The sequence below is a fragment of the Camarhynchus parvulus genome, chromosome 2 (genome assembly GCF_901933205.1).
Source record: "Camarhynchus parvulus chromosome 2, STF_HiC, whole genome shotgun sequence".
In the NCBI taxonomy this organism is placed as follows: Eukaryota; Metazoa; Chordata; class Aves; order Passeriformes; family Thraupidae; genus Camarhynchus; species Camarhynchus parvulus.
This window is the reverse complement of record NC_044572.1, coordinates 82808100-82834163: the sequence shown is the minus strand read 5'-3', so window position 1 is coordinate 82834163 and position 26064 is coordinate 82808100. Positions and strand designations below refer to the sequence as shown.

General features: G+C 40.0%; 1 protein-coding gene across 2 annotated transcripts in view; it reads left to right on the top strand.

Annotated features, from left to right (window-relative positions):
* GRB10 (growth factor receptor bound protein 10) overlaps positions 1–26064 on the top strand; it is a 145493-nt gene that overhangs the window by 77949 nt on the left and 41480 nt on the right. For both annotated transcript variants that reach the window (XM_030944085.1, XM_030944086.1), the window contains 2 exons: positions 11012–11228; positions 13995–14136. In XM_030944085.1, the coding sequence (XP_030799945.1) occupies positions 11012–11228; positions 13995–14136 (359 nt within the window). The remainder of the gene's footprint in view (positions 1–11011; positions 11229–13994; positions 14137–26064) is intronic.

The window sequence follows — 26064 nt, the reverse complement described above, 5'->3', positions numbered from 1 at the left end:
TGGAAAAGTTTGTTTTGACTCATGTGGAGCTGTGATGAGTCTTCTGCATAGCACACCTGCAGATTTCCCCCCTGGGTGAGCCTGATCTTGACTGATTTTCACCAGTGCAGCCTACCTGTGGGATATAAATCACGAATGACCAGGCTTTGTCTAGCTGAAAAGAAAGGAAACTTGATTTGGTGAGTTCAGAAGAAACATTAACACATGGTTTTCTTAGGCCTAAATAAAGTCAGGCTCGTGTTACTGATTTTCAGTGAAGTTTTGAATGGTAAATGTAGATTATGTGTTCTTTTGTATTGTTGCTGGTCTCGGGGTAGTTTGGTGACATAATCCTTGGTTGGGGTTGGTTGTTATTTTAAAAAAACCAAAACAGGTTGACTAATGGGAGTTTTTAGAATCAGTGTAGTCACAGCAGAGGGAGGCATCACAGAGCTTTTATACATGCCTGTTTTCCTCCTGAGCGGAGTGGGGTACAGACACCTTCAGCAGTGGCTCCACACCGCCATTTGGGATGAGACTGCAGCAATATGCTTTGCCATCTGGGGATCCGTACGTGCGGCAGGACTGGAGCGTTCCCTTCTCATGCACTGGAGGTTCGTGCTTCGTTACAGCAGTAATTCCTCTCAAATCATCCACCCTTTGCTGACAAGGCCAAGGGAGAAGAGCTCCTTATTCTGCACCCCAAAGGACTGTGTGATTTTACAGAAGCAGCTGCTCGGCTTGCCTGAAAGAAGAGCCTAAAATAGACAGCTGATTTGGGGACAGCATATCTGTGTGCAGATGAAATTAAATGTGTGCCCCAAAACACTGCTCCTTTAGTAGGGCAAAGAAGTTAAGGAAGAGCTTATATCAAGGTGCTGCCTATGCAATAAGAGGACATCTGGATGGCAGCTGCCTTTGTCTCTGAAGTGAAGCTAAGGTAGCTAGGCTTGCTTATCATTATTTGTTGGGTACTGGGTTAAAAAGTCAAGTCAGAGGCAATTTCTAATGTTCTACAAGTAAGTTTCTACAAGTCCCCAACAGCCTCTTCAAGGAGGCTTTTTTAATGCAGTGTTGCAATTCCAAACAACTCTCCCCCAGTTTAGTCTCTTGTAGATATTTTACCAAAATAACAACTGCAGTTAATACTGAACTATTAAAGCTGCTGATAAAAAAAAACCAAAATCACCCTGGCATTTAAGCATTTTACTTTTTCACATGACTTTGGTTCTGTTGTTTGAAAAGAAGTGCCTTAAATATGAAGTATTCTGAGTTGTCTGCTTTGTTAGTCCATCGGTCACAGCTAGGTAACTATTATATGCTGAAAATGCAATATTTCATTAACTTGGAAGAATAGCTGATTCATTAATTGCTGTGTGCAACTTTTGGAACTTATATTACATCCTCAAACATGCTTTGTAAGCCAGCAACAAACCTGTTTGAAAGAATATTCAAAACTCACGGTTTAACCTTGGGAGTAAAGGTTAGCTCGGGTATCAGGTGATGAGGGGCACGCCTAATTTAATAATAATAATAATAATAATAATAATAATAATAATAATAATAATAATAATAATAATAATAATAATATAATGCTTCAGCACCAGCTCTGCAGACGCATGACTTCCTGAAGAGAAATGCTGATGGACTTCGTGGACTAATTCAACCACTGTTTTACTTGAAAGGTTTGTTGAAGTTGTTGTGGAGTGGGTTTGAAATGAAACCCACTATGCAAGAAGGCTGGAGTTTGCTGGCTGCCAGGCAGGGAGTTCCCCAAGCAGTCAGGCAATGCTCTCTTGGAGCAGCCGCTGGTGCTGGAGCAGGCAGGGCGTTGCAGGCTCCGGCAGCATGTTAGGAGGTTATGCACGATGTTTCCCGGAGCAGGGATAAAGCCTGGGCTTTCTTGGCAGGATGGGAGGGACTAATCCGTGCTGTGGTATTTATATTGATTTGTAAGGATTGTTCAGCTGGGATTACTCAGCTGGGTATTATGGTATTTAATCAGGGAGGGAGAGCACAGGTTCCCGAAAGGAAAGCAATAGATGCTTTGACTGTCTTTAACTTTGCCTTTAATAGCTTTAGATTTGCAAGACATGTGTAGCTCTTCTCATCTATGTGAATTTTAAACTTCCTTTTGAACTGTGACTTCTGTAGTAGTATTATTTGTCTGTATTTGATTAGCATTCTCACTTTTTTTCTTCTTTTTCTCGGACATGGACAATAAGAATAAAATATCCAAGTAAAACTTTAGAGAAGCACTATGAGTAGAAATCTGTGTATGGGAAATGGTAGAATAGATTGGAAAAATAATTTTTTTTCATGTAAATGTAAGAAAAACATTCAATTATTAGGTATTTTAAAGCTTTTTATTCCGTTTCTGATGTAGGACTGGGTAATTTCAGTAGAGATGCAACTAAACCTGACCTTTTCTGTGTCAAATTGCGGCTCTCACTGATACAAGATATCTTTTTAAAGCCATTCTCTCATAAATGTGACTGTCTAATATAATGTGCAGTCAAGCATTTACCCTGTGGTCATCTGACAGTATTTCAATTCCCCTCTTCCTTGCCACCCAGTGTTGTGCTTCTTCAGCTCTGACTTGTAAGTTCCCTAATGGCTCAGTAGGTTAACATGGGTTTGCCTGTTGTCTGAAAAGTTCCAGTGGATTTTCTGTTTGTTTTGTATGGGCTGCACAGGCCAGGAGCCCTACTGCTACCCAGGTGTTCCACACACACATCCTCTTGAAGGATAAATGACAGTCTTTGTATGATCATCAGAGTTTGCTTTCTCAGTTTTGCTGTTGAGGTAACACATCAAGAATGTGGCACCCAGTTAGCATCACCAGGAAGGTAAGACTTGAATGGAGAATCCCTGAGGTCAGTTGATCTGTCTGTGTCTCATGTTCACTCTTCTTTTTTGTTCAGAGTTAAGAATGGGCCACAACAAGGCTGTAGGTTCATGACTTCCTCTCACAAAGTTGTGACTGAAGCTTCAGCTTTCCTTCTTTTCCTGTCTCCTTTTGGGCCAGGAAAATCCATCTGTGCACTCTGTCATGTATTGCATCCTTCATCAGTGTAACCACTTTGTCCTTGAGGGTTTTTTTTGAGGATTGGTCTACTCTGACTCCAGGTTTGGCAATTGAAAGAATATCCCATTCTGCCTTCTGTGGTGCTGCTTCTATCTGGGTAACTGAGGCTGGTTTGGGTTTTCCTTGTCTTAATAAACCCAAACAAAAAAATCCTTTCTTTTTATTTTTCTTAAATCAATGAATTAAAAGCAGGTGGCACAAGAAAAAGGTACAGGAAAACCACTGAACCTCATGTTCATGGAAAAAAACCCGCAGATGTTACCAGTTACTTGAAAATCAATCTTTTCACTGGATTTTGTAATCTGCTCAAGAATTATGGTTTCCCGGAGGTCTGCTTAATCTGGTGTTCTGCTTAAGTGACGTGCTTACTCAATAGTTACTATGCAGCAGTAGTTGTGCAGGCGCTGGCCTGCAGAGAGGGTTTGGAAAGGCTGATTGCTGTCATCAGCGATAGCTGGACCAGAGTGTGCTCCCCCAGCAGGAGGTGGGCAGTCCCACAGGATCAGCTGGTGTCCTGTTTGGCTTTGGGTTCAAACTTTGACCTGATGCTTTTTTAGGAAGGAAGGTATGCTTTCTTCTGGTGTTTTTTGGGTTTTGGGGGTTTTTTTGTCCCCAAGGCTGCAAATTTCCTTTGAGAAAATGGGTGTCAGGAAGTCTGTTTTCTAAATGGTCTCTGTGAGTCTGGAAAAGGGACTGGCCGTGACTTACATATTTTAATCTTATCTCTTATAGCTGGAACATGTGCAATCAGAATTCTAGATGGTTTAGATGATTTCCTTGGATTTCAAGCCCCTCTCCCCTACTGATGCCATTAGTGCTTCAACACTTACATGTGCAGTGGAGTCAAGCAAGAGTTCAGCAGTGGTGGTGGTGATACCCACCCACAGCAATTGTCTGTCAAGGCAACCAATATCCATCCACTCCACAAAAGGACCAACCTGACTGCAGTCCTTGGGTTAGAAACGAGACCATGTACAGTGGGAAGTGCTTCTGAATGTTATCTGTGAATAATTGCAGCACTATCCAAGGGCAAAACCAGAAAAATCTCCATCAGAGACATACTTTGCTGTAGTTTATCCCTGTAATTAGCAAATAAAGGCTCCTTGTCCATCTTCCCTTCCCCCAAATACCTAGCTTTCATCATCTTCACTTTTTGGGATGCGAAGTTTTAGGTGTGAACTGGACAAAAACTGAATTTTTCATGTTTTAGCCTTCCATCTTCTTCTATTAGAATTCCTAAAACTCATTTTACCCACTAATTCAAGTGTACAACTTCATTCCTTCTTGCTGCAGGGCACCTCTAGCCAGTTTTTCCTGTTACTCATTGAAGCTTTGGTTTTTTATGAGTACCTTTCATATGTAGCTTATTCCTATAGTTGTTACCTAGCAACATTAATTTTGTTCAATTTAATTTGTCTTCTATTTCAAGAAATCTATCAGGTGTGTTTTGAGAACATATCTGGAGTCCAACGATGAACCTTAAGAAAAGGTGTGTGAAATAATAGAGTTCTCTCCAGCACCTGTAATTAAAGTATGTATACTTGATGTTAGCCATCAGAGCAGTACTGGCAGAAATGGGAATAGATGTGTGTGATGTTTAAAAATCACTTGGACAATACTGGAGCAGTTACAAGTTCACTGTTGATTTCTCTGTGTGGCTCTCTGGTTTCAGTGTACTCAAAGAGCACAGACGCCTATCTCAATTTCATGCTCTTTTACCAACCAGCATCTCTGTTTCTTGCCCTTCTCTCCAAGGCGTGGTCCATTTAGCATTTTGCAAGCCGCACATGCACTGATTTGACATTTTGTAGGCCAGCAACCGTAGTTACAGCACAAAAGAGAGGATTTCACTTAAGCTGAAGAACATTAAAATGCAATAAAGGAAAGGAGTGCAGAGGCCCATAAGGAGAGTTACAGAGCATATAAAGTTTTGGGGTTCAGGCTTGTAATTTTTAATTCAGGCTGTGGCTACTCTGGGGTGAGTGATGCCTCTAGGACACAAAGATGTGTTTGTGTCTTGTGCTTTCACTTTAAATGAACAAAAAAAACCCTGTAAGCTTCTAATGTTCAATTGAGGCAGTTTTGATATTTTTGTAATTTTGTCTGACAGCCTTCTCTGATCTGGAGAACAGTGTGAAAGCATAGGGTTTGCAAATGTTTTTTTATATTGTCTTTTTGTTTCTTGTGCTAAACTTCCCATCCATATGGAGCTTTCAAGAAATCAGGAGGGGAGAGATTGCACAGAATTGGAGCCTGATACAGGGAACAGAGGGTGTCATTCAGCTGTAGCATCACTGTAGAGGGCACTGTGGGATTTTTAAAAAATTGTAAGAGATCTGCTTATTATCATCCACCTTCTGTTGCATGCGTCTCTCAGAGGTGTAGAAGCTGCCAAGTACTAAATACATGCATCCATGGGGGGCTGTGGATACCAATTGTTTGAAAATTACAGATCAGCTGGTGCCTGTGGCATTAGTGGAAGCTGAAACCAGAGTATGGAGGGATATGAGACATTTGTGTAAACATAGAGAGTGTAGTAACATGCTCAGAGAGAGAAAGTAATAGAGGAATATGAGTGTTACCTAGAATTGACTTCTTTTTGCATAATTATGACTGTGTGTTGTCAGTAATAGTACATTTTCAAAAAATTGTAGTGATAGAGATTTCTGAAAGGTCTTTATAAAATTTTGCATTTGGACACGGTAGTACTGGAACATGATGCAGTGCTCTTGTGCAGGGGTTGCCCTTAATATGAGGGGTAGTCTTAGAAAAGGATTTGTATACATATCTCACTGTGGTAATCCTTACCTGCATTTTTGATCCTAAAACATGAGATTTACACAGTGCCAAAACCCTTGCAAAACTTAATTGCATCACCAGTATGAATCAGAATAACTTACATGTGGTTTTAGAGGATTTGAAACAGGATCTTGAGATAGATACCATAAGTACTTTATATGTCTCTTTTTTTCCCCTTTTCAAACTCTGGTACAGTTCTTCTGTTCATTTTACTATAAATGTATTTTCCCTGTATCACCTGTGTTTTACATAGTGTTTCACTGCATCATCAATGCAGGATGGTAGGCTGTATGCAACTGTGTGTTCCTTTTCTTGCACTGTTGCCATCTGTCTCCTTGAGGGTTAATTCATATGTGCTGGAGGAGCTGCTCAAAACTTGGATACCATGCTCTACTCAGCTAACTTCGGTGAAATCTTATATTAGGTATGCGATAGCTTTTTTGTCAAGATGGCTCTTGAATGTGCTGCTCTGAAACTCATTTTGCTGGTGTTAGGTTTTCAGATAGGAATAGGTGATCAATCAACAGCTGCCTATCTGTATCAAACACTTGTTTATAGATGTGCTGTTAGGTTTCCTATGGTATCAGACTTAATTCCATGGCGACAGAAAAGTGCTATAGTCTTTTTATAAATCTTCTGCTGAATTCCTAGTAGCTCTTGCATCATTTATGTCTGGGAACTGATACAAGAGATAATGCTGGAGGATTAAATTCAAAAATGAGCAAACAAGAAGGAAATTATTTATTTTTTTAAATAAAATGGTTTTACAAGCTTCTTAAATCACAACTAATTTAGGTCCTGTGATGTTTTTAAAAGTGTTCCCTATGAACTGTGAATCATACGTGTGAAAGGGAAGGGTGTTTGCTGAACATTCATTTAGAGACATTAAATGCATCCTGGTCTGTAGTCCAACCTGTTTATCTCTTTTTCAGTAAATAGAATTTCTGTGATGCAGTGAGCCCCTTGACAGCTGTGAAAATACCTGCTTTCTTCAGGAAGCTGGCACAGCTGAAGATGAGCAGGATCATTTCAGCTTTGTGTCGCTTCAGAATAAGTGGGATCCTGCTTAGTCTTGTTAGCTGAGCTTAACATGTCAAGGCCAACAACTACCAAAATAAGTAAATGAATGAGGATCTAGGGGATAGAGAAGGGCTAGAAGCAGAAAGGCAAGTGGGACATGGTTAAGTACAGATTAAAGTTTGCTCAGGCCTAATTTAGGGGTTATCATCCCTCCTATGTTATGCTCGAAAACATTAAAAATGTATTCAAGGTGCCTTTTTTTTTTAAATGAGCATGACAGTTTACCTACCTAGCTAGCTTAACTAGCTTAGTAGAGTTTTTGTAACAAAGTTTTCCTCTTTCCTTGAATGGAACCTTTAAATCTTTTCTTGTAATTGAAATAATGATTTACTTTACCAAAAATATTGCTTGCAATGTCCAGTGGAGCTGGTTTCTGAACAAAGCCAAAGTTTAACAAATTGTGGGCAAAGAAACAAAGAGAAGTTCAGACAGCTGCCAGTGTGTGCACTTTGGTTCTAGTTTGGGAAAGAACATTGTTCACAGAAGAGTCTACAAAACTGCCAGTACCCTGTCCACCACCAGAAGTATGTCAGACCTAGGTTTTGCAAGTGTTCTCATTTAAAAATGACAGTCAAAAGCTAAGAGCTGTTTGCATGTGTGTGCACAGAGGTGATAAGTAGCCTCTGTGCTGCTCAGTTGAAATGGAAGAATAGACCTTGAATATCCACTTTCCTACTCCTTGATTTTATGGCAGAATTCAATACAGATTAAGGAAAATATTATTTTGTATCCCTGGAAGTGTGTGTTTGCAAGATGTTTGGGGAGCTGGAAGCTCCTCAGCAACCTGTAACTCTGCCTGCTAGATTCTTCCAGGCCAGTCACAAAATCTGTGTGTGCATACTTAGAGGACCAGCATGGTGCTGTCCTGGATCAAAGTCCAATAATTTGCAAATTTTGCTGTCAACTAGCAAGTCTTCTCAAAGTCAGTTTTGTCAATGATTTTTTTTTCTGCATAGGGTTGTCTTGGTGGAGGCAGGATCTCACTGGTTGGTGGAGAGAGATACTTTGAAGGATTGCACTGTATATGAAATAGCCTTCTGAACAATATGCCTGCATATGGTTGGAACAGTTAGAAATCCTGTGGAGGGCTTATTTGATTTTTGTTAAGTTAAACTCTGTGGAGCGCCGTCACAGTAACACACTGGATTACTTGGCAGGCTGAGACATCTGCTGGCACTTCCGAGGTGTAGGCTACAGCAGTGAGGTTTCCTATTGCATCATGCTGAAATCTCTCCAAAACATAATGGTATTTAGTAGTAAATGCCATTGTATAGAGATGAAACTGTATGAAATTCAAGATTGCAGGCTTTGTCTTCAAAAAGCTTAAGGATCTTAAGGATCTTTTGCTCCTGCAAAAGTTTTATAGCAAGACTGAGGGCTATTATTAACAGTGCTGCTCCCACAGAGAAAAGGAGCTGACAGAGAAGTGAAACCAGATTCTGGACTTCAGTGCAGCATATTATTAGGAGAACTCTATATGCACCTTGTCAGTGTCTGTCCTGTTAGAAATTGAATTTAGGTGTGTAATTGATATACTTAAATGCCTGCTAATGGTAATTCAATGCTTTAAACTATGTACTTGTTTTGCTTAGTGTTTTGCATGAAGTACCTCATTTTATGCATATTAGGCTACAGAGGACACCTTTGCAACTGTTTGCTTATTCAGGGAGAGCTTGAGATGACTCTTAATCATTCCTCCCATGTTACAATCACCTGAAAACCTAATGATCTTGCACGCTAATAGCTTTGTCTAAATTGTTAATAAATTAGCACCCTCAGGGACCAAGCCATATGGACTTCCACTGAATATATGCCTTGACTTTCCTCCCTTTCTGCTTTTCACCATGCTAAACAATTGCTGTTAGTTGCTGTCATTTACTCCCTGACTCTGTGGTCAGGGTCTGTCTTTTATGTCTCCTGCATCCAACCCCTAAGCTTTTACTTGACGGCCATCTGACACCCTACAGCTCAGTACTTTAGATGAATGATAAAATTTAAAAGCCTTGTAATTCGGCCTCTCCCACTTTATACTCCTACTTCTGTGGTTCCCTTGTGATTGCTCAAGAAGTGTTTTTGACATGTCCTCTCCAAATAGGATAAGAATCTGGAGGATGGAATGAAATTTAAATTGCAGCTCTGTCTCAAGATCACTAAAAATAGCAGGAAAATTATTGTAGACTTTGTCCAAGAAAAGCAAAGCTTAGATTGTTGAAAATGCATCAGCTAGCTGACATACAGAGGAGATGGTGTAACCTAGTGAAGGTGAGTCTTAGTAGTAGTGCAGTAGCTGTTAAATACAAAAATTGAGGGAAATTACCATAAAGAATTGAAAGGAAGAAACCTGTTTGTGGGGTGATGTGGTGGTTTTTTTTCCTTTCAGGTATTTTTTGGGGGTTTTTTGACATGTGTAAACCTTGAAATCCTCTTGAGTACATTCTAAGTGAGGGCTAAGTGGCTGTTACTTTATAGTAAAGAGCCTACTGACTTGCAGTGAGAAACATGGTGTTTCAGGTCACTAAATAGAGCCCAGGTGTAGGGGCATGACCAGAAACCTGTTTAATTCTGAGCAGGTCTTTTGTTCACCCAGCACTGAGAATGGAGGGCATCAGCATCCCAATACAATTGCCATGTAAATGCCATGTTCAGATCTCATTATGGTTATCAGGGCATGTTGCTGGTGGACAGAAATTGAGTGATGCTGTTTTAGATTATATACTCAAGAAATGTGATACTTGTACAAAATCATTTATGGTATCTAAAAGAAAATAGTGCAGCTGGTTGCAAGCTGCTTCTGGTGGTTCATTTACCTAGAAAACATGGTAAAAGAATGGATATTAGAAAACACAGTGTGTCTTAGCTGCAAAGCAGTGTGTGTTTGCCAGCTCCATCGCTTGTCTCTACTTTCCATCCCTGTCATGAAGAGTTTTGTGAGACAGAAAGTTTGCAGGCAGCAATGGTATGTTTTGCCAGGCCAGTTGATACAGCTGGAAAATAAGGGCACATTTTTGGCTGCACAAAGCTCTGTTGGGTCAGGAGTAGCTGTTCAGGCAGTGGCTGTGCTGTAACCAGAAGCAGATATCGATGTGTGTGTTCATCAGCCTGCTGAACTCCTGATAGGGAGTGATGTAACTTGTGGCTAGGGAGTAATTACAGTGCTCTGCAAGAGGAGTTCAGAGAGTGGTTAGTGCAAAGGGCTTGCAGAGTTCTCTTGTCTTGCAGAGTAATTATGATTATTAAGGAGGAATGATTCAGCACAAGTTACTTATTTACAGTGAGGTAAGGTGGCATATATAGAAAGGTTGGTGCCCTTTTTAGGGACTGATGTTCCTCCAGCCAGCCACACCACATCCTTGGTTGATTTACTTTACTTTAAGGTAGAAGTCTATCTATCACACTGCAAGAGCAGGATACAGGTAGATCTTTTTATATAACAGTCTCTGGACTGCCCTTCAAAATACCATGTCACAAAAATACGGTAGGATTTTTAACAAGATGTAATAATCACTTCCATAATGATGTCTTCCAGGACTGCAGCACTGTCTTAATTTTTTTTTCCTTCTAAATTATTCAGTCCTTCAAAGTATTTATTACAGTGTTGGACAATCTAAACTTGATACTTTGCCAAGCCAAACTGAGGTATCTGTAAGTGATACGCTTTGGAAATATATGGCAGTTTATCAGTAATTGAAGTGGTGCTTCACATTAGCATTGTCAAAAATCCCACTAAATTCTTGTTTGAACACACACACACACACACACACACACACACATATATATATATATATACACACACACAGAGAAAGAGAGAGTAAATACTGTAATATTTATTCTGTATCCATAGCTTTTCTCCATGGAAGACAAAACAAATCTCCATTGCTGGCTCTTACTTGTTGTGGTTTTCTACTCTAAGAGAAATACATTATTTCTGCAATAATAATTTGCACAGTAAAAATGTAGTTAAAAAATTATGTTACAATTTTACTGAAACTTAAGTCTTTGCTCTTGCCACATTTCCTTTGCCTGGGACTTCCAGATGTGTTACACTGCCTTTATTTTGTCTTTCAGATGACGATGTGGACCTGGAAGCTTTGGTAAATGACATGAATTCCTCCTTTGAAAGTTTATACTCTACGTGCAGCATGCAGTCGGAAACCGCTCCGCTCCTGCAGAATGGCCAGCTGAGCCGCAGCCAGCTGCCATCCTCAGGGCCCAGCACCCTGCAGCCCACGTCCCCCAGGCAGAAGGTGCAGCGCTCCCAGCCAGTGCGCATCATGGCAGTCAGGTAGGGACAGGGAACTTGCCTCCTTTTCCATAAGTTGTCATGAACTAGCTTCAAAAGAGCTATATTTTAAAAGAGGAGATCTACTTTGGTGTTAGACTGGACTTCTGCATAGAAAAGTGTACTAACTAGGTGAAGGACATAATATTCCCACATATTATCACCCTTCGTTTAGTCAAGGTTTGATGTTTCTGCAGTAGCTGATTTGTAGAAGTGTGTCATTGGTACCAGTTGGCAGAAGCTATATCCATATTTGGATTTTTTTCCAAGCTGTTAAAGCCAGTGCTCTCAAGTCTAGTGTCCACCGACAGCCTATAGGTTTTATTAAATGTAAGAGATCATGTAGACGGACGAAGGTATGCTTAACTACTTTTGATACACAGCAAGTGCTTCTCTCTTTGGGGAGGTTTCCTGAATGGTTTAAGACCAACAAACAAACAAACGAAAAAGAGGAATGTCTTAGTTATGTATCTGTTCTTCCCAGAGCACTTTCAAATAACTCACTTCAGTGCGCTGTGTAAGTCATTACCAAAAAAAAGTGTTAAAGTTGTCCCCCTGTTGTAAAGCTGAGGACTGGAATTCAGGCTTCAAGTGGTAAACTCTTGATGGTGGTGGGAGAGTATATAGGTGATGTACAGGTTCTTAAAATCTTTTTAGGCAGCAGGAGGAAGGAAGCTCCTGTCAGCATGGGTAGGTAAATCAATTTCTTTCCTGCTAGTTAGCAGTTTGTTCTTTGAAGGAAGTGAAAAGTAATAATATAATAAAAGAAAAATTCCAAGTGTAGAAGGGGTGGCTTCTAACTTTTAACACTGATGTATTGCTTATAGGAATGGTATATGTAAGACAGGCAGCTTTTCTGTTTGAGTGGATATGCAGTGCAGCTAAGTCAGATAATGATGCCATCAGTTCTACAGGTACTTCATAGTTACCTCGAATGGAGCTGTACTGGAGAATGTACTCTCTGGAGTCCTATAGCTGTTAATATTTTGTAAATATCTCAGTCAAATCACTTAAATTATTTTTGGCATTTAAAATCTTAGCAACTCTTATTATAGAACACTCTGCCTTTTTGAAATCTGTACTTCCATGCACACCAGAACATCCTGTGTTTATCATCATCAAAGAAGGTAATGGTGAAGCTTCTGTTCAGGGTTATCTGGACCCATCTTGTTTGCCACCAGAACAGAATGATTTGACTGTGGTCTCCTAGGAGCACAGGTTTATGTGTGTATCAGTTATGAAGTAAATGATCCACTGGCAGCACAGCAGAGCACAGCAGAGAGAACTCCCAGTTTCAGGAAACCACACCTTTCTAATTGTGTTGGGTCTGTGGTTCCACTTCTTACAGTGGACGTCAATCAAAAACTTGCAGTACAGCACCCTGCTGCACAGATATGACATGTCTTCTGGTCTGAAGGAATCTTACACTGTCCTTTTACCCTGTGCTGTGGAGAACTGCACACATGGGGAGCACCAAAAAAAATATATGAATCAGGTCAAGTAGTTGTTGGCATAGTTCATAGTTACGGTTGGAACCTGCTATTTATTGTAACCCTCCAGATCTGTAAGACTCATTCATGGAAGACCAAGGCAACTAAATTGCAGGCCAAAGTTACCTGTGGAGCAGATTTCACAGTAGTTAAATTTTGCCATCCCCCAGGTACAGGCAAAGACAATGAGAGTACCCAGAGTGGGAGATGCTGCCACGGGCAAACTCAGCAGTTGTCTCCCAGGCAGCTCTGTGGAGAAGGCTTTGCTTACTGAAGGTATGCAGAAAAATGAGAGCAAGCTGAGTTTTTAATGATTTGCCTTTCAAATCCAGTAGTTAGTTGATTTGGAAACTTTCATGATTGCCACTAGATGGTGCCTTCTGCTTAGGCATTGAAGGGCAGCGTGCTGCAGTCAGCTAGTGCATCTTCAGTGATGATACTCTGGCAGCAAGGAAACCAAAAGCCATCTGTGTAGTCATGAATAGGTCTTACAGCTTTTCTGGTTTAGTTTTTCTTTTAGTTTTTAGGTTCTTTTAGTTTTTTCTTTTAGGTTTTAGTTTTTCTTTTGTTGGTGTGGGCACTGCAGGTGTACAATAAACTGGAACCTGAAACTCTGTTACATGTAGACTCATGAGGCATACTTTGGTGGATGCAAACTTGTCTGAACAGTAACTGTAGGACGGGCATAAGGTGGGAGGGTACAATTCCAGCTAATTGCTTATTGCTAAAGCCACGTCTTTGCCTTTTCATTTCTCAGGAAATGCTGAGTTGCTTGGAGATAGAATCTGGTATTATAATGAGGTGACAATATTGGTTTAAGTCTCAGCTTAGAGAACTCTACAGTAGGGTACATGTTTGTTTTCAAATCCACTTGGAATTTGGCTCTGAGTGACTGCCATTGTTTTCTCCTCTTTCACATTGGTTTGGAAGAGCTTTACTGACTTTCTGGCACACACAGCTTAAGCTTGTAATCTAGTGCTTACAACAGTGAATACAGATAGATATTTCTGTTTATTTTATTTGTACAGTTACCTCAGTTACTCACCCAAGTAATCAAATTATGAGCAGCAAAACAAGCATGGATGCCCGACTGGTCATTTTTTACATGCAATTACCTACTTTGCACTAGGAGTTGCTGTAAGTGTGTAGTAGTTACCTAGAAAAAGAGTGGGTTTGATTCCTTGTCTTTAGTGTCATTATCACAAACCCTGGGGCAGGAGAGCCAGGTCTAGTGGTGCCACTTTGCTCCTCCTAATGCGTAGTGCTTCTGTGTTTACAGGCGTCTTCAAGAAGAGGAACAGCAATTCCGAACATCGTCTTTGCCGGCCATCCCAAACCCCTTCCCAGAACTTTGTAGCCCTGCAAGCTCTCCAGTGCTAGCCCCTGGATCTTTACCTCAGAGTCAACCTGCTAGTAAGCATGTGAGTATGGGATGAAGCTTTGGGTCATCCATTCCTGTGCAAACCAACAGTGGACTGCTTCATTTTGAAGGCAGAAAGAAAGCTTCCAGATAAGTAAAGACACTTGTGCACTTTGTCTGTGAGTAGGGCAGCACTGGCTGAGAGAGTATCTTCAAATAGGCTTCAGACATTTTTTAAAAGGTTTGTAAGAAAGATGTGTAAAAAGTAAGCCTCTTTCAGATAAATGCATGTTGTGAATGGAGCAGTAATGCTTAATATCCTTCAGATTTTGTTATTCAGTCTAAAGATGTACTAATTCTAAAGTCAAGTGAATTATCTTAGAGTTGGATGAGGATCTGTGCCTTCTATACGGCATATTCTAGGTGTCACAAAAACACTGAAAAGCTGAATTCTTTAAAGACATGGTGGTGCTTTATTTGCTGTTTTTCATGAAGCTGCTCAAAAAGCGAAGGTGTTCTTAGAGCTTATAACTAGGCAGAGCTCATTGTAATGGGATTTAAGGGGAAGGTTGTCCCATGGAAAGCTGGTGGAGTAACTTTCTGGGTTCTTGGCAGTTAAGATAGCCCAGACTGAGCTCTCATGTGGTCCAGAGCAGTAACCTCAGCGACACAGAAGTTTTTCTTCTCTGTCCTACTCCACTGTATAAGAAACAATCATCTTGTTTTGTATCATTCCTCAAGCACACTTGAAGACTAAACCTTTATTTTGTGAACTGTGTTGACCTGCATGGGAATTAAAAAATGGGTTACTCTGACTACTGGCTTACAACAATTCTGTTCTTGAGTACCCAAAAATGTGGAGAAGTTCTGTGCCACTGCTCAATTAGTTTGTAATTAGCTCCTAGATATTCTCTGAGACATAAAGGGCTTGGGTACAGCTACAAGCAGAGGACCCAAATGTGTTCCCGTGCGTGTTCTGTGTTGTGTTACAGTGCCATAAACAGCTGCCTCCTTTCCTGAGAGATACCTGAGTGCACCTCCACTAGTTTTAATGTGTTTCTTACCCATACAAGATAGACAGGTAACCAAATCATGCCCTGGGAAAAAAATTGAGCCATCCCATTGGGAATTTAACACAAGGCCCTGTCAGAGACCCAGGTACTGGCTAAGCTGTTCTGCGAAGGCAGTGTTGATGTGACTCTGGGGAGATAAAACCAGGGGCAATTCTGCCTCCTGGCACTTGCCAGCAGGACAGCAGCAGAGCTGTCTTTCTGAAATAAACTTTAGTTTCTGATGAACCTGTGTTTACCTCTCCAAATATCCTCCAAGTTCAGGGTTTCTTTGCCTTTTAGCTCTATGTTTTACTAAAATTACCCAAGCCACCCTTAACTTGGCTCTGTAAAACCTTAAGGAACCCTAAATGATCTGTGAGTCAGTTTTTGATCGAATTTAGAAACTAGTGGTTTAACAGCAGATAAATATAAAAATAACCAGCCATTTAATGTATGTAAGAAGATGGCTATAAAGGCAGAAAAAAAGATCTTTTCTTTTCACAAGTTTTACCTTATAATTTTTTAAAAAATTATTCTACCTTACTTTAAAATCAAAATTTTTCACCAATGTTTTCAAAGCCTAAAATGAAATAATTTATATTGTATAGATATGCTTGCTGCTGAATTTTTTAATTAAAGACAATCCATTATAGTGGTAAAACCTTTTAGGGTACAAGCTGAGGAGGTAAAGCATGTTGGGCAATAGTGGTTTCTTTTGTAGATGTAAATACACTGATCATTTCAGCCTGTCAACTCATTGGAGGCAGTTGAGAAACACTGGCTCCGGATGAGGGAAGAATAGCGAAGTGTTCTTTTACTCTCTGTCAAAGTATTTTGCTCTCTTTAATGAAGGGTTAGAGAAACAAAACTGAAAAAAACCCCTTCTATTTTTAAAGTATGAATGGTAAAAGACAGTAGGTGTAGTTTCTTCATGAAGAAAGAAAACTACTTCAATTTTAAACATGGAATATCATTGGATAACAAAATAATCTCTCTGTTCAGCCTCCTCGTAATTTGTTTAACTCAGTTTTAGTTCCCTTCACGGGAGTCTGCTAAACATCATGAGTAAAAAAAAAATTAGTAACTTAAGAAATGTTATACATCTTTCCAACTTCAACACATTAAAAAATGTAGACTTTGGGAATTTGAGTAAATTATTTTAGGATGTGGTCTGGCTGAGATAAGTGTCCGTCAATTCAATACAAACTACTGATTAATAAAATGAGTGATGAGTTTAGTTAAAGGAGTGCAATAGCAAGTTTTAGTACCTGGCAGTTAGGGAAAATAAGTTGTGCTTTAAGGAAAATATAAATACAATGTTAAATGCTAACCAAGGTAAAACATCAAGATGCTTAATTCAGGTTCTCTGCTTGCAAATTATGAACACAGATTGAAATTGGAGATGGGAATGAGCCATTCTGTTTACATGGATATATGAGGTGCTAGTGAATCCCTTTGGTGCTTCTTGAGCATTTACAGGTAAATAAGCCAATAGCAGTTCCAGTCAGCAGTGCTGCAGCTCTGATCACACAGGGCATCACACGTGGCACACATGTGGTGTGGAGGAAGTGTTGCCTTTGGTCAGCTGGTATTTGTGGCACTTGAGGGGATCTCAGGTTAATGTAGCCTTTGGGGATTTCAGAAAGAAGTGAGTATTTTGTTTGCTGACCATGTGAAACAGTAGAGAGATTGCTGGGAAGCTGGAGGATCTGATGACTTCATAAGAAAGGAAATGTTAATATTGTTCCTCCTGGAACACCTCCCTGTTACTTAATAATTGTAAAATACAACTCTGCAATGATAAAATCTGGTAGTGGTTATGCAAGAGGAATTTAAAGATCCAGTCTTGTTAAACATAGAAGAGTCTCATGTCATATTACCAAGCCTTAGGCACAAAGAAATGCCAGCTCTATTCAAGTTTTACTAAAGTTATACTTCTTCACAGTATATTGTTCCCTATAGTAAAAGGATGCATGTGTGAATGAAAGAGTGAGTAAAGAAGCTTTCAGGTCATAAAGCTTGAATTACATTTTTGACTGAAAAAATGGATATTGTCTTTTCTCATATGCAAAATTTTATTCTGTAGCTGGAGCCTGACATACAAGTTTCTTGTTGATTCTGAGTCTCTTCCTTATTTTTTTCATGTAGTTGCCACTGCTTTTTTTTAACGAGCAGTTCAGAGCGTTGCTTTATGCATTGCTCTGCATTTGTTTCCTACTCTTGGCTCAGCAAAGGAAGATAAAAACAGTAAAGCAGTGAAAAATAACTGTAATAAACCTTTCTTACTTTTTTGTGCTAGGTTCTTTTTCTGTCTTCTCATGGTGACAAAGCATTTTCTTTATTGTACTCAAAAAAGTACAATAATTTCATTTTTTTGAAAATATTTTTATGAGATCTGTGGGTAATGGTACTGATTTCACCACAGCAGGAAGCAATATGCCACCTCTAACTCTGCTGCCAGTCAGGCACTGAATACTGCTTTTAAAGCTGATGGCTGCAGCAGTGTACTGCAGCTGCCCCCAGAAGACAGACAGCAGTGGGAAATAACAGGTCTTCAGTAGCAACACAAAACTAAACACACCTGTAGGCAAATGGGTTAGTCATTTAATGGGAGAAGCAATCTGGGAGGTAAAACTGGAGTGTTAGGCTTACTGAAATCATTTCAGATGTGGTTTTTAGAGGGTGCTTTTTTTAATTCTGGATAATCTTCTTTGCTTTAGAAAAAGAACTTAATCTTGTGGATAATTTTTTTCTGAGCACACAAAGGTTGAAAAACTGGCACATAATTTAGTAGTAAAAGATTTAGAAGAGAAATAGCAGTGAACTTTCAGGTTACATTTCAAAGGCTATCCTGCACTGAACAACATCCACAGTGGCAACGTGTGCTAATAGGGTTGCATGACCTAAAAAACCTGGTGATAGACATTCAGAAATTATTTGCATTAAAGAGATGCATGCCTCTTTGGAGTTCAGCAGTTTGATCCTTTATTTCAGGTCTGCAGGTGGAAAAAGCCCACTTTGAGCTTAGTTTTACAGTGAAAAATGTTAAAAGTTGGGTTGTTGATAGTGAACAGTACATGGGTTTGTAAAAAATGGCACAGCTGAAGTTTTAGTGATGTAGCCAAGAAGCTGGTGAGCACCTGGATGAGAAGTACCAACCTGTTCAGTTGGTACTTCTCAGCTACTTCAGTTTCTGGTGTCGTGAGTGAGACAGTGCAGGTGTCTTGTGCTTGGGGAAGCCATGATCCTTCAAGTGGTAGCTGACAAAGAGCTCATAAGTCCCTGAGTTGAGAGCAGTGTTGTCTGTGAGCTTGGACAGGAGGCTGACAGGAGCGGAGCTCCCTGATCAGTGCATGCCCAAGCACTCCCCTCTTCATCTGTGCCTGATTTTGTCCTCTAAGTAACACCCATCTGCCCATCACCACAGAGCCCAAAACTCCAGCAGACCTCTGAGAGCACTCCCGCTTTCCATGCATGGGAGGGGCAAGAAAAGGCAAGAGCAGGAAGGACATGCTCTGGGTGACACCAGGGGCATTGCAAGACCACTTATATTTTTCTCTCCCTTTTCCTCCCACATCTTTGTATGTAAGACTCATGCACACCTACAAACACAAGATCACCCCATGTCTGAAGTGGGGGAAGTGATTGCAGGCCAGGAGGAGGGACAGCTGAAAATTTTTAAACCATCGTTTGCTTAACAGGATAAATATGTTTGTCTAAGAAAAATTGAAACCAGAAAATTGCACCAAACCAAGACCAAACATTTGTCCAAAAGATTGCTAAAAACATCAGACAGCTACCTTACTGCCAGTTGAAGTCCATCTTTGTGTTGCTGGTATAAATGAAGAGCTAGTTGGTAACTTAGGTTATAATTTCTGGTTGTGTACAAATATTTTGGAAAAAGCATGCAATAATTACATGTAGGTCACTGCAATGCCACAGGATATTAGGCTTAAGTATCTTGTGTGAGTCAATGAAGCTTTCAACTGTAAAAATAGGGCAAATTTCTCACATCCCCCCTCTATACAGCCCAGGCAAACTTCCAAAAAGCAGTTTGATGTATCCAAATTATTTACTCTTTTCTAGCAAATTAAATTCACAAATGGGTATGAATTAATGTCATTCTTTTTTCCAGATTTAGTTACTCTTCAAGGGAGCTTGTGTAAATCGACTTCTTAGTTTTTATTGTTCTAATTACATGTTATGATGCACATTTTTTATTTTTCTTCCCATAAAACTTTTATTTTGGCTCTTTTGAAGATGTGGATGTTGCTTTTCTAAAGAGAAGCTGTATAAAAATACGAACTTCTGTATAATGCAGGCATTGTGTACTAAGTTGGATTTTGTGTGTGTCACAGCAAATTCTGTGCTTGATCCTTCAGTGGAACAATCTTTTGCAACAAGACATTCTGAAAATAAATGCTGACATCTAAGTGAGTCAGCTGGGCATTACTTTCTCTAAACAGGCCAAATCTATAGCTGGATATAATCTGGTCATTTCCTTAGGTCTAAGTCTAGGCATTCCCTTTGGCCCAGCTTTAAAACATGGGTTTTCAGGAGTATCTGCCATGACACATCATGTTGTTTCTCTCAAATCTTTCTTTGAAGCAAGTCTCTTACACTAAGTAAATAAATCATGCATAAATTGCTCTGCAACATGTTTAACTCAGATGCTTTTTTTAAAGGTAGTTGCAATTGTGTTTGGAAAAAAAAAAAAGTAGGGAAAGAGCAGGCCTCTGCTGCAGGGCTGTGATCTAACTGCATGAAAGCAGCCTTTGGGTGCCCTTCTCTCGTTTGGAGAAATTTCACCTTCCCAAACTAAAGAGTTAAATTTGATGGGCAGGAGAGGAAAGATGTTGCATTACTTGTCATCTTCTCTCCTCTCTCTTGGAAACATGTTGTCCTGAAATCAGGGTGGGGGAAGAGTTCGCAGTATGGTCAGTTTCATCATGCTGAAAGTTACATTTACTCATTACTGAGGAAGAGAATGATGAATATCTGAGTTGTGACAAGCTTTCTGGACTAAGCTAAAGACCAGCAGCCCTTGGTGCTGTTGGTGCTGGTCACCAGGTGGGTCTGCAGGCTCTCCAGCTGGAGCCCTGCATGTGGGCTGTTGAGCACTGTGATCAGCACAGAGGCAAAGCTGCTGTTTCTGCTTCCTCATGCTTCTTACAGCAAGAAGCTTTGTGTTAGAAAGAAATGAGTCTCTTTGTTCTTGCTTTTTGGGAAGTGCCAGAACAGTAGTTACAGTCCCGAGATGAATTACGGGAAATATGAAGGGCATCTCATGCTCAAACCCAAGACTATGTTATTTGTTGAGATTTTTTTTGTTTCCAATGACACAAACCTGGCCCAGCTCCCAGGAGCATTTTGGCTCCCTACCTGGAAGTGATGCTCTGGCCATGGGGCTGTGCTGGGAGGAGGGCTGTGTGCTCAGGACCAGTGGGAAATGCAGTGTCCATCCAATGGATGGAACCAACCTGGCCCAAGCCTGCCTTGCTCCATGAATGCTGGTACCCCACTGGGTCTCCAGCCACACAGTAATACTTGCAGTTTTAAAAAGCTGTTGCACAGTAATAAACTGAGCAGTCTGTGGTATTTGCACCAGTAACTGCATTATTGTGTCCATGCTACATTTTTCTGTGGGCATCTTAGTTACGCGTGCACTTGCACATTTTGTTGCACATTCCTCTTGCTGTATTTTATTAATAGTAGAGTAAGAGTATAACTTTGCTGTTCTGTGCTTTGATGAGGAATTGACAGAACTGAGTAGCTATCAGGCTGAGAAGGCAGTGAAAACTGGGAAAGCGTAATATGAGAGGACTTCTAAGTTTCTCTGTTCCTAGCAAGGCAGGCAGGAATGGGTTTTGGTGTAAACATAAGTGAAGCAGGGAATTAAAAAAACCCCAGGACTAGATTGAGTGACTGTAATTATACCATAAACGAATAGTTGAGATGAATCAGAGATGCCATAACTTTGTGCTGATAGCCTTTAAGGAGTCATTCAGCAAGGCAGGAACAGCCACAGTGAGTCTGTGTGACATCTGTGCTGTCTGGACTCGAGGTGTGAGTTCAGGTCAACTTCAGACATTTTGGATAGAAGCGTTTTTGGACCTCTGCTGCCCAGAGGGCAGGTGAAAGAAAGCACCAGCTCATAATTTAGAGATTCTGCTGCGTGTATCCTCTGTGACCTCGTGGCACAAGTTTTTTGCCGGCAGCTGGTAGGTGAGCTGACCACGAGGTCCATCCCAAGGTGAGCTGTGGCAGCTCTTGCAGAGCTGTGCTGGCACCTGCAGCTGAGCTGCTGGTGATCCCTGGTGCATGCTGTGGACGTATGGAGTGCAGGACTGGGAAGACACCCAAGTTTTTGCTTGCTTGCTGGCATCTACTTCTAGGGATGGCAGGCAAAACCAGTGTTTAGTTTGTTCCTTTCCAACCCATCAGCACAGTTGTTGCTTAAGTGTGAGGAGGGATGCTGTTCATTCAGAGCAGGTAAAAAGCTTCTTTGGACTTCTTTTAATTTCCTGGACAGTGACCTGTGCCCACAATTAAAGTGGAAATCTATTTGAAATGTCCATCTTCACTTAGGTGGTGTTTGCGTGTGGATGCATGGGAAAGAAAGAACTTGGAGTTAGTTCATTGTTTTGGTAATAGGATGTTCTTGCATTGTGCCAGAGCTTGCAGATATAGTTTTGTTCCATTTCCTAAACAGGGGGAAATGTCAGTTGGAATTTAATAACAAGTTAATTAAATCATTGTGGGATGAGTTTCAATTCTCTGTGCTTTTGATTTATAGCCTCCTATTGCTATCAAATTTTTATTATATTATTCTTCCTCCTAATAGGAGTGCAGAATTACTGTACTAAAAAGTGATTTTGTTTAATTAATATAAGTACCTTCAATCTTTGTTTCAGCCTGGCTGTAATCTGAACATCATTTACAAAATTTACATAAAAGTGAGTTTAATCTGGACTTGCTAAAGGACAAGGCATCATTGGTCCATCTAAGCTACATCTCATGCTTCTCTACTGGCAAACCCTGCTGCTGCCAGGGTTACTAGAGCTGATTTCTCCTGCTGCATTTCAGGAAGCAACAGAATTGGAAATATCACTGTTGTGCTTCATGCCTGCGCTATGTAGGTTTTTCTGGTGTTGCTGAGGGAGAAATGAATAGCACTCCGAAACAAAATGGATTGACGATCAGCTGGAAGTTTGGATCCAAGATCTCATCCCAAGAGCATGGGATGTTTCTGGGGAATGTGAATAAAGTAGCTTTGTCACAGCAGACTTGCTTCCAGTGAGATTTCATTAACAACGAAGAAAACATGGTTCTGTAAGTTTTTATGGGAAAAGGGGATGAAAGTGAGAGAAACCTTTAAAAGCTGCTTCTGTGTCTTGGCAAACAGGTGCCACTTTATTGCATCCTTTCATCTGCCTAGATCTCTTGTCTGGCCAGAGTGAGGAACTGCTCTGCTTTTGGGGGTTTTTTAGAGGTGGGCTTCACCCTGCACACACACAAAGTTTACAGTGTGCATTGTCCATCCAGACATTTCATAGGAATGTTATTTATCTCTGTACCTGCTGCAGAGGAAGCAGCTACTGAGTGCTGGGACTGATGCCTGTGCCTCACAGTCACCAGGGAAGTTTGGCTGCCTCACCATAAGCTGATCTTGCTCGTGTTCCTCCTCTCGTTTTTTATGTTCACCTTTAAAAATTTTCTTTCCTTACTATCCTTGCCAGAATGGGTAATGAGAATAGGAAAAAGCTGTTCATAAGGAACAAACTCTGCTTAAAAAAAAAAAACTTGGAAAAAGAAAGGAGGTACAAAGCATTAATGAGAGTATTCTAAGCTAAATAACAGTGTCTGTGTAGTAAAACACCTGGATTTAATTTTACAGACAAGTCGCCCTTAGGCTTCTGTGAGTCATTTGTGAGCATGTCCTTGCCTGCAAACTTTAAGAGACTCTAATTACTCTGAAGTAACTTGCTTGTCACATTGTTGCTGGTTACACTTATTTTCCTATTGCTTCCTAAAATTTACCAAAAGCAAGATGACTGAAGTGTTTCTGGAGTTTCTAAATAGCTTTACAAATGTTTTCAGCAATTTTCATTCACCAAGTTCTCAGTTCTGCTGAACAAGCTATAGATGAGATCTTTGATAAGCATCAGGTATCAGGTACAGAGTTTTAGCATTGAAAAATACCTGTTGTGCTTCAGTTTATGAATGCTTTTTACTAAGTTGTCACAAACTCCAGGGCAATGTTATGTTTAAACATTTGAAGTATATATATATATATATATATACACACACATATCTATATGATTGTGTATAGGAGAAAATGAAAAGATTGCTTGCAGTACTGTCACCTTATAATGGATTTATTGGGCAGCTTGCAAAGAAATAGACATTAAATATATAAAGATCACCCTCCTCTTCATGAGACAAAGAAAAGAAAGCTGATGTTACAGGACTAACAACATCTAGTCATGCAGGTAAAACCTTGTATTTGATATTCTCCATGTGTTTTTCTGTGTTATATGCTGGTTTGTTCTATGTATTTTTTTTCCATGGCTGACCTTTGAACCTTTTTCTTTAACAAACTAGCTTGTTAAAGCTGTGTAAAGCTCATCCAAGTGAGGCTGAGCCTTGCCTCTTGTTACAGCCTTGTCAAATGAGCATGCTCTAAAAGGCAGACTCAAATAATGTTTTGCTGAAAAATGCTCTTGCTGCGCTTGAAGCTAATGTCATTCCATTTCTAGCATTTAAAAGGTCCTAAATATATTTGATAACCTCTTTTGTTGTCTTTATGAGCAGTGATGAGACTGAATTTTACTCCTGAATGTGGATCCAGTCAGTGTTTTAGGGGCAAGTTTTGGTTTATGCTTTTTGATTTTCTTTGAGCATACTTACCATGATTTGCATTCTAGTCTGTTGGGGGTTTTGGTTGTCTTTTGGCATTGGGTTGTTGTGGGTTTTCTTTTTTTGCCTGCACAGGTGGGAAAGGTAATCTAAATCCTGAGTCTTTCATCTTCTGCAGAGAGAGGCTGTCAGTTCAAGGCAAGTGAAGTGCTTGTCAGCTGAGGGGTCATGAGAACACCACATTCGGTCCCAGAGATAAAGATTATCAATTTCTAACCATTTGTACAATGTAACACATTTTTTAGTATTTTCTAGGATATTAATAAGAAGTGGAAAATCAGGAGGCTGCCAGCTATATTTGTGCAAATGTACCTTCAGTGTAATTTCCCTTTGCTCCCAGTGAACATTCAGTTCTGCATTACACTGCATGCAAGTTACAAATGAGCATTTGCTTACAGCCTAATTAAGCATAGCTTAGAGCAGTACTTAATTGCAACACTTCAAGTAATACAGAGGAACTTCAAGCCAATCTGGCTAACAAGAAATTAACTTTGTGCTCTGCCCAAGGTTGCTCTAGCTGCTGTATGTGAGGTTTCATTGTGTCTTGCCCTCTGTGTCCATGGAATAGCACTTGGGCAATCTTCAGAGGTCACAGAGAAACCTTTCAGGATTTCAGTTAAAGCTAGAAATCCTGCAAGGAGTGAGGCAGGGCATGATGGAGTCTTTCAGTGAGTAGAGAAATTGCCTGTGCAGCAGATGCTGGCTTTGGGTGTCTCCAGCAGTTCATCTATTGATGTCTGAATGGCACTGAGGTAAAAGACTGCTATGATGGTGTATAATCATTAAAATGAAAGAGCTGAATGAACTTCATAGGAAGCTTTCTATATGTTACTTTTATCCCTTAGATAAATAAATAGCCTAGTAGCTCTGAAGAGGGTAAAATAAATTTTACAGCACTTTAAACATACTTCAGTTTCTCTGCTTTGCCTCTTTCCCAAGCTTTCTCCAACGTGGAGCTGTGATGTTTAACTTGTCTATCAAAATGCTCAAGGATGATGTGCTTGCAAAGGGCTTGTTTTATCCCTATGCCAGAGGCCTGGAAGTGCTAATAACCCTGCATTCAAACACTAGCCATTAAGAAAGGGGAGACCCTAGTAAAATTCTAGCAAAAATAATATGAAAAAACGTGTACAGTGTCAGACATGATTCAGAGTGACTGCATTCTTTGAGTTTGCAGCAGTCTCTGCTTTCTGCATAATTGAGTTCATCTCTACTACAGTTATGTCTTTTCTGAACATATTAGTTGAAATTTAGTGGCAATACCTAAGTATGAAGACTGATGAATTGTGGCAAAATTAGTTGATTATCTTAATTTCTTTATTTTAAAATACATTAATGTAGGGAAGGAGAAAGTAATTCTTTTTCCTCTTAAATTATGTCACAATATTTATGTAAAATTTCAAATCAGTAAGATCTCACTGAGTTCAAGAAATACATTGAAAATACTTGAAGAGGAGGTATTTAAAGTCTGACTGGATAGTTGCTCAGATTGCATGTCTTAGACTTGCAGTCAGTGCAGAACTCTGACCCTAATATATAAAGACTTCTTCCATGATTTTTTGTGTTGGTGCAACCTTTTGCAAGACCAGTTTTTCTACAGTGACTTAATAGATCTTTTGAATGGTTGTTGAAGAGAATTTCTTTATGCTGGGCAATTCTGCTTTTGCACTACAACCATAATGATGTGTTTTTGATGGACATATTTGACTTTGCATAACACAATTGCAAATTAGGTTTGTATGCTGTAGCTGAATTACCAGTATCTGGAAATAAATACCTATTTTGATTATTGATTGCATATTGAATTATAAAACATGTGTGTTAATGTAAGACAAACTTGGAGGTCTTTACCTACAACAGACAAGTAGTAGGAATGGCCATGGTTCTCGTATTATTTGCTTACAGTGGCATTTTTTTTTGCTGCTGGAAAGTAGCATGTAGACTAATGAGCACATCCAGCATAACTGTTTTGCCCACCTACAGAGAGCCTTTTTTTGAATCTCAGCTTGGAAGATGTG